Below are 11,766 nucleotides of genomic sequence, written 5' to 3'. Positions count from 1 at the left end.
GTAATGAAAGAAAAATTCTGTTGTTTTGAATTAAATTTGATAATTTTAATTAATACAATAATGTTATCGTGCAGTGTGTTTTTCCTCGCTAGTCCAAATAACTGAATAATTTCTATCCTTATTTAATTTTTGGTATAATATATTTTTATTCTCTTTTTTTCGTTACACTTTTCTGTATATTTTAAGTCAAAATCAAACAGTAAAGTGAGTATTAAAAAAATGATGTTTTGATAAACTTTCAAAATTGGGGAGTGATAAAAATAATAAAGAGAAAATAGTGGAATAGTATGTGTTCACATTTATACGTGTTAATTTTTTTATGACAATAAAAAAGTAAAAATATATAATTAAAATTTAATTAGTATTTTTAGAATTATAAAGTTGATTGAATTTAAAGAGTAAAACAAATATAAAAAACTGTACATAAAAAGGGAGTTACAAAACGTAGGAGTAAAACGGTAAGAAAATGTAATCACCAAAAAATTATTGTAAATAACAGTCTCTTTATTATAAATTAAAAATACTGTATATATAAAATTATTCTAAAATAATGTCAAAATATTGGGACATCAGGCAACCGGTCCGTTTAGAATATTTAATCTTCAGCTTCAATTTTATTTGATAAAACCCTTTCGTCTGGAACTGCAAGAAAGGATGGCGCAAAAATAGCATATGATGAGAAGGTTCGACTCATTCAAGCATTAACTATCTGAGCTCTGAATGTTGATCGTAAAGAATCCATGACATTAATAAAAGAACTCAAAATTAAAAAAAAAATTAAACCCATATGGAAATTAATTATTTTTTGATAAACTTACGATAAGTAATATAGTTAAAGGAGTCGAGAGTGAGACATGTACACTTAATTGATTCTGTTACCCATTCCCTTTAAGCATTTTAGTTTTAATTGGTATAATGATATTCGGATTTCCTAGTTTTACCAATTCCATCTTGTGAGTGTACCATAAATACGAGATGATATGCTCCACAATGAGTCACCCGGTTGCACGTTTGTGGTAGTGATTGGAGCATTTGACTTCAGCACTGGATTCTTAAAGTTCTTCCCCATTCCATTAGCAATCAACCACCGGGAAGCAGATTGTTCTTGTTGTCGCCGTCGTCCCAAACTGCTCCAAAACTTCCTTTTCTGCACACCTGCAACATGCACTTCTGTAATTTTGAATTGAGGAATGCCCTCTTCTTCACTACTTTTCTCTTCTCTCTTCCCCTTCATCTCCACCTTCGCCACTATTTCACACTCATCACTTTCCTTCCCTGCCTCACACAACGGCCTATAAATCTCTTGCTTTGGTTGGATGAACACTCTCTCCACTTGTATAAGACCGAGCATTGGTGTCCCAACAGGCTCATAATTTCTCAGAGGATCACGAAGCTGCTCCATGAGAGCTACTATGAATTTGTTTCCCAACAAACCATATTTCCTCCCTCTTTTTCTCTCTCCCTTTGAGTTCTTCCCACTCATCAAGTCAAAAGAGTTTGCATGATGCGCAGCAAGAAGTTTGTAAGTATGCTCACTGATGTTGTCTATATCATCATCAATCTCACCAGAATCCAACCTCATCCATTCATCTAGAGTCAATGATAGGGCCATTATGCCGTCAACACCATCATATTCATCACTGTTGCTGTTTTTCATATCTAACAATTGCATGGCAGCAGTTCCATCTAGCCCAAGGGAGCCCCTAGTACCAGCCCCCTTGCCTTGCAGAGCTGAATTATCGCCATAGGATTCTGCAATGATGTTTGATGGTGCATCCCCATTTGACATCCCAGATTGTATTCTCAAACCCTCCAGTGAAAGTGCTTCAATTTTATCCATAGCTAATAGAGCAAGATCTGAGCTTCTGTGGTCTCCAGCTGAATCTGAACTGAACTTATTAGACATCTGTCCACCAGATAGAATTCCCTTCAAGCCTTTTTGCGCACAAGTAGAATACTGTCCTGTTACCAAATTATGCTGCAAATTTAATTGCCTACATACAGCAGAGCAAAATTCAACCATTTGAAGGAATGAAATATTTCATATTTTACTTACAAGACAAGTGCTGCAAAAAGGGATAGACAAACCTGTATGTTCTCCCCAAGACTGGCTTTGCTTCCCTTGATATTTGTTGCATTGTCTTTCCCGTGATGTCTTGTAGAGGCATTAACTTGTTTGCCTGCTTGGAAAGTTTTTCAATTCCCACAGAAGCAAAACACTGCAAAATCTCCATTATCTCAGTACCCATTTCAGCGGGCACCACAATTGGGTTGGAAACCTGCATGATTAATGTTCCTCCAGTTCTACTTTTCCTGAAGAGTGTGGGATTCATTGACCGTAGAAAGCCCCCATCTTCGGTCTGAAGAAAAGGACCTAACCCCTCTGCTAGAGGAGGTAATGGTAGAGTCTCTTCAGGAAGAAAATATATTGGACTTCCTAAGCCATTATGATCTTTTTTAGGAGAATTCTGAAAAGCCATCTCATTCAAACCCCATTTACGCATTAAGGCTTCTGTTTCCAAGTGTTCTAGCATACGGACCTTCTGTTTGCTCCTCACATCCTCAAACTCGATTAGATGCCCTTTGTGTACATTTTGCATTAAGGATGCTGACTTGGTATCCTTGGAGAACTTCCAATGCTCAGTTCCATAAGAAGAATCATTACCACTATCTGCTTCATCATCACTGCCTATGTCAAAATCAAACAAAGAGAAGCCCTCTGAACGAACTTCATTCTCAAATTGTCTTAAAAGGAGCTCTCTTGGAGACTCTGTCTCACCTTCAAAACTAAAACCCCTTGGACTATTGTCTATGCCAAGCATACTTAAAAACTCACTGGCAACTGATTCTGTAACATCATCCCAGCTTTTTGACTTTCTCAACTTATCCTCAGATTTGGCTTCCATGGCTACAGGAGAATCCATTGCCGCTGTCTCCAACTCTGAGACACTAGTTAAAGCTGATTCTAGTTCTTGCAGTAGATGTTCTTTCGTTGGCAAGTCATCCTTTCGGTTAGAAAATTCACGTACCACAGCACTTTCCTTAAAATTATCGTTTAGTTCTTCAAGGGAATCTTGGTTATCATGGTCTTGAAAAGATACTTGAATATCAGTATTATCAAGGGTCCGAGTACTATCAACTGTGTAGACATCGATAAAAGCTTTTCCAATAGATTCCTCTAGTTTAACATGTTCATCTGATGAAAATTCGATGCCCTTGTCAAGAACAGAAAATTCATTACCTTCACATTCTTTGAAATTTTCTATTCCAGAATCAGGTAAAGGATAGTCATTTGGCGTAACTGTGTCCAGGTTTTGTTGAAAAACAAAAACTTCAGGTTTGTCATGCATTGGACTGCATGTTTTTCCCTCATCACCTTGATTCTCTTCTGCCTTGTCCTTTTCATTATCAAATGAAGAGCAAACAACTGGTTTGATCGGGTCGATGTTTTCTTTAATTCCCTCGAGTTCAGGTTTGCCATGCAGAGGACTACCACCCATTTCTTCAACAAATTCTTTACATGAGATGTATACTGGGATGATTCGAGCTGAATTTGATGATGGAAACACCTCATGAAGATCTTTCACCTGATCTACATTTTGAGATGAATAATCATCACTGGAAAAGCTTGGCAAATCTTTACTCCCATCAACCTGACTAGGTTTTTTATCTGGTTCCAACAAAGGCATACCATTTTTCTTGGTGGTTAGTACATTAGGAATATCACAAAGGTTGTCTCTGGTAGCACTAGTATTGTCACCAACAATGACATACCCAAAACTGACATTAATTACTGCACCCCTTGCTGTTCCTGATAATCTAAAACTTGTAGTCCATATCCCTGACCTTTTCTCCTCTTCAAGCTCTTCCAGAGTGAGAGGAAGCAACCTTGTGAGGTCCACTCTGTGCTTCCCCAAATCAACTTCTGGGACACCCGCCTTAGAAGCATAGAGCATAAAAGGCTTGGCTTCATATTTGGCAGAGTTTTGGGGTCCACTCCTACTTCCATTGATTGAGCAAGTGTGTGTCAAAATGTCTTGAAACTCAGCCACACCTTGAATCACCTTGGCCGGAGGGGTCACCAAAAGCGTATCCTTCCTCTTCCAATACACACAAAGGCAAGAATCATTGAAACTCGAAGGCAACCCTTCAATCACATGGACTTTGACAGAAAAACTACAATTGAACTTTTTACTGCGAGACAGGGAAAGGGCCTTCAGTGATTTCCAGTTCCATACAAACTTCTTATCCTTACGTAAGTTATCTTCTTCGCTATCTTTAACCTTTGATTTGGGATCAAATAACTGGGATTTCGAATATTTTGAATTCTTGGAAGAGCTTTTCTCTATTCGCAGAGCTTTGTCTACGGTTTCAACATCTTTTAATGGCAAATTGTTCTCTTCAGCACTACTTTTACCACCTTCAGCTGTAGACATTATCTTTTGTCCACATACCAACAGAAAGATAAACAGAAGAAGTTAATTCAAATCATACATAACATGATCCAGAATTCAATTTAAAAACAAAAAAGAAACATTCATGAAGCACGAAAAAGAATATAGAATGAAATAGAACAGACTAATGAATTTCATTTATGAAAATGGAACAAGGACAAGAGGAGTGGATAGGTGGATTACCGAGTGGGGTTGGAAAGGATCGAAAACATCACAAGAAGAAGGTGGAAGCAAAATTCAAAACCTGCAACGAAAGAAATAAAAAAGATCCAATTTTGATACCAAAAAAAAGTGCTATTTAAAGGTGGGCATTGGAAGAAAAAAACATATCGTAGATGTTGTGAGCAGAGGTTGTTGTAATGTTACATTGTCGTTTCCTTCAGTTATCTAATCCAACGTTTGCCGCTACCGTTTTCGAACAATAAAAGAATGAACGGACAACATTTCCATTCGGACATTTCCCAGGAAACAAATAAGAAAGTTTGCAACAAAATTTTGAACCTACATTTTTCCAAGCTTTTATTACTACTATCAAATAAAAGTTATTTTAAATTTACATAATTATGTATGACATTTATTAAATACATAAAGTCACACGATTCTGTAAATTTAAATATATTTCACTCGATGATAAAAATAATATATTTCAAGCATTTTTAAAATAAAACCTTATATAATATCTAAAACCTTATATAATTTCTAAGATGTACTGATTTTTCTAGACCATTTCAATAATTTATTTTATGTTTATGAAATGAAATTTATTACTTTTGATACACGAGAATAAAATAAATACTGAAATGGTCTCAGTTTTAAGAGTAATATTTAAACTTATAACAGCAATGATTTATCTGTTCTCAAATTATGATATTTTGAGATTTTCATTACTTTAAGTTCCCTCTTGTCCTTTTAATGTAATGATTTTAGTTACTCAAGTTGATGTTTATATTTTAAAATGTATTTTGGTGCCTAATTTTTTTTATCTTTACACCTTTAATTCATCACCAAGTTGACATAAAAGTGGATATAGTTGTTGATATGCATGCATGTGATAAAAGGTTTCTTAAATAGATTTTAGTTTTTAATTATTCATTAATTTTTTATATTTTTTTAAATGGTACGAATGTCATTTAAAAAAATGATATTGACTTTATATTCAACATTTAAAACATCAGTATTTCTCATACTTAAATACATGGACTACGTGAGTTATAATATATTATTAGATCACACTAGAAAAAAGTCAAGATAATCTAACTTAGTTGAATAAAATAGGCGATTTATTGTAATTTTATTAATCACGTGTGTCCCATTTCTTCAAATAAAAAATCACTCGAATATGAAAAGAATAACAGATGATAAAATCATTTGATATGTATAACAATGGAAAAATTATTTTACTTGGACTTCTTAAAGGCATCTCTCTATTCTTCGATTTTTTAACTTGAAACTATCTATTTGCTCAAATAAAGAATGTTATCGAAAATTTATCCAGCTTATAAAATATATTTTACTCTATACGATATTTTATATTCTATCTTATATTTAATATAAATATTAAATAACCCAGAAACCAAAATATACGTACAACAAATGTTTTATTGATAAAATATATATCCATATAGTATAATTAAATAACTCCCATTGCTTATTTTTTTTAAGATGACAATTTTAATCAATAACTTTTTTTAGTGTCAGCTTACATTTTTAAATTAATTTTATTTGTAAAAGAGTAAGTACTGTTCAATGAAATTAAAAATAAAATATATCTAAAAATCAATATTAAATTAAAATGTAATAATACTGAAATCATCACTAGTATGATAGAGATGATATTGATTTGTTTTTTAGCAATTTAATTATGTACAACTACAATACGATAAATTATTGCATTTAATGGGTATGTGACTAGAATTGTGTACTTGGATTTTTCAGAAGTAGCACCTAAGTACAGATATCAGTTAGATAATTGAACCCAATTTATATTTAAAACATTAGTTTATTAAAATATACATTTATCTTGTATTTTAATATATTTTTATAATCTCTTCAACAATTGTTTGTTTTTTTTCACACAATTCGAACAAAGAATCTCTGATTTAAAAATATCCATTATCTCAGAGACTAATTTCGTACGTATATACATCTCTTTTAGTTTGTATTGTATAGGATAAGATAAAATAGTAGTGAATGATTAATTAAAACATTATTTTGTTACACGTCACGCTGAAAAAAAATCACAAAAAAAAAAACGGTTTTGGTGTAAGTGATTAACCAGAAAGTTCCATTTTTTTAGTAAAAAGCTTTCATGGCAGGTTGATTTGCTTGTCGTCAATTGTGAGAGTTCCAATCACAACACAACACCGCCTTTTCTCTCTCTCTCTCTCTCTCTCTCTCTCTCTGCCTTCGCCACTGTCTACTGAAAATTGAAATGTCTGATGCCGAAGAGCATGCAGATGCAGCAAACTATCCCAATGGCGAATCTCCTCCAAAGCTGCCAAAGAGGTTCAGAGACAGATCTAAGGTAAAATATCAATCCTTTTTTTTTGTTTCAATTTGGGTGTTAGATGTTGTTGGTTTTTGCTTTTTACGATGTGGGTTCTCTTTTTCTTGTTGTCTCTGCGAAGGAGATGTTGTCCAAAAAAGCTGTGCACACCAAGCAAATGCTATCCAAACAGGCTGTGAAGATTGCCAAACAAGCTGAGGAACACGAAAGGTTCATCAACAAGGTGCTTTTGCGTTTTCCCATTTCACTTATCGTTTCAAAATGTTTTCTTTTACAAAAGCTGTCATCTGGGTGTTGAAAAATCCAATGGGTTTATTGTGGGGAGTTTGACCCTTTGCATAGTCAATATTGAACAACCTGCTTTAATTGTTGGTCATTCTCACGTTTGTGTTCAGGTGACGCATCTCGTTGGCGTCCTCGGTTTTGGGGGGTTTTGCTTCCTTTTAGGGGCAAGTAAGTTAGTTGAAAACTCTAATTGATGCATGTGCTTTGTTTTGGATTTTTTTTTCTGTGTATAGATTCTTAGTTTTTTGGCACTCTGTTTTTCTTGCCAGGACCCCAAGACATTCCCTATGTATATTGTGTGTTCTACGTCATCTTTGTTCCTCTGCGTTGGATATACTACAGGTTCAAGAAATGGCATTACTATCTGCTGGTAATCCAACGTATCTAAATTTTGTTTTTGAAATGTACTGTACCTTGTCATGTATTGAATCACTATTTGATTCTGGAATCTTATGTTTGTTTTGAGGATGAATTTAGTAATTTAGTTAGTGTCCACAATCATTTGTGGTAAGTGACTGTGATCAATAATCTGTTTATTGAGGAGTACGATTTTAAAGTTGAATGAGGCCATAAGAGTGCAATAGCCATCGACACCAAAAACCATAAGGATCCAAGTTGAGGTATTAGGCAATTATCTGATTGAGTATGTAGAGTCTTAGACAGAAGGGACACCCTTAGTTACGAATATGTTACAGTTATTACCAAATAACTAAGATGAAAGATTAGTTGGATTATCAATATTTGATTACCATGTTACTTTTCTTTCTTATGTGTTGTAGGCCAGTTAAAAAGAATGTTTAATTGCGAATTACCAACTACCAACATGGTTTTGATGTGTTATAGAGCATTTGGAAAAGATGTAATTACAGACAATTTAAACTGTGTTTCCCTGTTTTAATAATTAAAATCGTTTCAATAGTTTCTCGATTCCCATTAATTACTAACTCACTCTCATGCGGATAGAGTACTAATATTGACATCGAGTTACATGATTGTTTGTGTTTCAGGATTTTTGCTATTATGCCAATACAATATTCTTGGTTGATCTTCTTTTTTACTCAAAAAATGAGAAGCTTTTCATGGTTTGTTTTGCTTTTGCTGAGGTAAGAACGTTATTTTTAATGGTTAAAGAACGATTCATCTGTCAAATCTGTGTCTTATTCAAGAGCTTTTGCAGGGGCCCTTAGCATGGGCTTTGATTGTTTGGCGCTGCAGCTTGGTTTTCAGTTCTGTTGACAAAATTGTCAGTGTTCTTATCCATCTTTTACCTGGTAAATTATACCACTTTCTTATAGTTTCTCTATTTTTTTTTTCAGCAAGAAAAACAAATTCTGGGAAATTGTAGGCTTCAGCTACAATAATTGTTGACTTCTACCTTCAATAGTCAAATATTGGGTGTAAGATTTATCTTCTTTTTATCTGGAAAGGAATGTTTAGTGTTATGTTTTGAGAATATACGAGAAACATGAACCCATATCGTATGGCATCATTCACACCAAATCGATGTTAATTTCATACTATTAAATCTATATTCTTTCTTTTTTTCCTTCACTACCAAAACTCAGTAATTTTAACATGATATTAGAGTGGTTCCATGTACTGTCTCCATAGTCTCAGATACAATATCTGTGTCTCCATTCCAATTGTAAATGTTTATCTTCTCTTCCTTGATGTTCAGGCACAGTCTCCACTCTCGAGTCCTAGATGAATTGACCCTTTCAGTTGCAATCTCACCCCATCTCCTTCTCAAATTTTATTTCCAATTTTTTCAGTCTCAAGTTTTTCTGCTGTGAAGCTTCCAAACGCTGTTTTTGACAAATTTGGAGAAGTTTTGGTTCTTGTTGTTTAATACTGCTAGCTAACATATTTCCTTTAATAACCATTCCAATGAAGCTTCTCCTTGTTGGTGGTGCAAACTCTAACGCCCAATTTGGGCTGTTTCACCAAGCTATATTTCTAACAGGCTTCTCTATCTGATTTCTCCAGCATCCTTGGGTTGCCTCTAGCCATTTTTTACCCCACATTATACTTTTCATTTTTAAAGGAAGCATTTGTAACAAGCTTAACCAATAAGCTTTAGCTCGAGGAAGAGATAACATATGAAAATGTCATATCACATTCCATTCTTCACATTAGATCAATATGCATTTCAAATTGTTTAGCCTCTATTCTATAGCTTCTTCTACTTTTGACATAGTTTGCTCTTTTGACATTAAGGTATTTATGTTGATGACTACCATAATATATAGAGCATCCTCATCCCATTTTCACGATTGATATCATATAGTTAAATATAAACAACCGGTGGGTTGAACTTGCTGTAGATTTGCTGACTCTATATTTCTCAGAGCCTGTTTGGGTACAATTTACAAAGGTAGAAGAACTATTGAAAACTTTTCAACTGATAAATGCTCTATATTTCTAGTAGAGAAACTCTGAGAAGCACTTCTACATTTATCCAATTGTTAGAGATATGCAAGTAGTAGAACAGAATTGTGATAGAAATGCTAACTTTATGTGTCTTGCTGTTCCATTTTACTTTTATTTGCTTTTAACAGAGTAGTACTTTCCAGGTTTGGTTTTCTTTACTATTCGATGGTGGGATCCTGCAACCTTCGAAGCCATGCATCCAGAGGGGACTGCTAGAAGACCTACGTGGCCTTACATTGAAGACAAATCATTTCTCTGGACATGGCTGTTTCTGGTACCCTTGGTAGCTTACACATTGTGGCAGGTTCTGTACTTCCTCATCGTCAATGTTTTGCGCAGGCAAAGGTTTTTAAGAGATCCCGAAGTGATGACTTCCTACAGGTAAACAATGAACACATACACTTCCGTATCTCTTACAGTTCAGAACAAAAGCCTTGTACTATCAAAGTAGAAGTTCTGAAGAGGGTTAAAACTTCAAAGGTTAAGATGCTTTATAGAGAAAAAGTTTCCCTTTACCTCTCTCATTAGTGAGTTGTATTGTTTGATAGGGAACTCTCAAAAAAGGCTCAAAAAGCAAACAACATATGGTGGCGTTTAAGTGGGTTGCTAGGGGATCAAAATCGCATGCTAATGTACATTTTTCTTCAAGGAATATTTACAGTGGCAACCATGGCACTGGCTGTGCCAATATTCTTGTCATATGAGTTGCATGTAGTTTTCCAGATACTGAAGGTTTCAGCCGCAATATGGAATGGTGGAAGTTTTCTGTTAGAAGTAATGCCAAGACAGGCAATTCTTAAGGAGAAAAAGAAATCAGAGATGCAACCTGTTGAAGCTCAATCCAACACTAACACTGATGGAAAAATGTTATCAAGTTAAAACATTCAATCTTCTTCTCACTTCTAATCCTTACTCAACTCTTCAATCTATGTATATTTTCTTCAAGTCTTTCTATACAATTTTCTATATGGGATTGGGGGTATAAACAACTCACATGAATACTTTTTTTTATTCAGTTTTTTCTTGTAGTCTTACATGATTTTTAATTTATACCAATTTAATTTTTGTTTACAAAAAAATATAACTTCTTTGTTTAAAAAATATTTATGGATAAGTTTGTTTAATCGTGTTTGGTGGTCTTAAATGAAAATTATTTTTCTTGTTCATTTGAATTGAAAATTCCTGGTTTTCATTATATTCACACAACCATATTTTCATTAATAGGCACAAGTAGGTTTAACACTATATTTCAGGAGATAAACTAATTTATGTTTATTTACAATTGGAAAATTATTTTATTAAAAAAGTAATTAATTTTATACTATTTATTTAAAATAGCTTCTGAATTTAATAAATGTTTTAAAACACGATTATATTTAAAACAAGTTAACTAATAATATTCAGAAAAGAAATTATAGAGAAATGTTATTAATTTATTTGAAATGGTTTGTGATTATAATAAAATTTCAACTTATATTGAAAAATATAACTAAGAATAGTTTTTGAAAAAGGGTGATTGGTTAACCAGAGAAAAAGACCCTTGACCTCATATGGTAGGCAATATGTATATATTACAACAATCCCGTTTTCACCAAATGAAACTTACTCATATTTTTACTTTTTTAGGAATTTGAATTTTATAAATTACCTAGTATTCCAAATTAGGTGATAGATATGTTTTCCCAATTGCAAGTTCTGACCATCCCAAGTTGTGTGGGCATTATGAAGTAGTTGTTTTGGTTGTAGTTGTGGTTAGGGTTAGGGTTAGGGTTAGGGTTGAAGGGAAGTGTGATTGGGGAATATTGTTGGGGTAGGGAGACTTTGAGGATAAGGTTTGTATGAGAGACTTTTTCCGCTATGGGAGGGAGGGACGAGAAAATACAAAATACAAAGGTTGCAGTGTCCAATTTAAAAAACAAAAAAATTGTATTACACAAGTTATAATATTACAAAATACAAAGGATGCTAATATTATTTTTTAATAAGATGTCAATTTTTGTTAATTTTTTTCATTTTTTATTATTGTTTAAATAATTAATGGATAATAGATAATCTATGTTATACGTGGTTTTGTTTTATTTTTTTAATCTT

At 33.5% G+C, this 11,766-nt stretch overlaps 2 protein-coding genes across 2 annotated transcripts; one reads left to right on the top strand and one right to left on the bottom strand.

The window, feature by feature from the left end:
• Positions 1-767: 767 nt before the first annotated feature.
• Positions 768-4,881, bottom strand: LOC124823550 (protein PLASTID MOVEMENT IMPAIRED 1-RELATED 1-like). The gene is made up of 3 exons (XM_047295768.2): positions 4,638-4,881; positions 2,089-4,439; positions 768-1,994 (listed from the first exon to the last, which is right to left on the bottom strand). Exons 2-3 carry the CDS (start codon positions 4,434-4,436, stop codon positions 938-940), a joined length of 3,405 nt encoding a protein of 1,134 aa, XP_047151724.1. The 5' UTR covers positions 4,437-4,439; positions 4,638-4,881; the 3' UTR covers positions 768-937.
• Positions 4,882-6,744: 1,863 nt separating this feature from the next.
• Positions 6,745-10,709, top strand: LOC124823551 (glycerophosphocholine acyltransferase 1). The gene is made up of 8 exons (XM_047295769.2): positions 6,745-6,978; positions 7,082-7,183; positions 7,356-7,413; positions 7,515-7,615; positions 8,253-8,348; positions 8,423-8,516; positions 9,819-10,056; positions 10,224-10,709. The coding sequence occupies exons 1-8, from the start codon at positions 6,886-6,888 to the stop codon at positions 10,552-10,554; spliced, it is 1,113 nt and encodes a 370-aa protein (XP_047151725.1). The 5' UTR covers positions 6,745-6,885; the 3' UTR covers positions 10,555-10,709.
• The last annotated feature ends 1,057 nt before the right edge of the window (positions 10,710-11,766 follow it).

Source organism: Vigna umbellata, chromosome 1 (assembly GCF_029865625.1).
Source record: "Vigna umbellata cultivar VRB3 chromosome 1, Vumbellata_1.0, whole genome shotgun sequence".
NCBI lineage: Eukaryota > Viridiplantae > Streptophyta > Magnoliopsida > Fabales > Fabaceae > Vigna > Vigna umbellata.
Note: the sequence above shows the minus strand (reverse complement) of the source record. Positions and strands in the feature narration are given on the sequence as shown.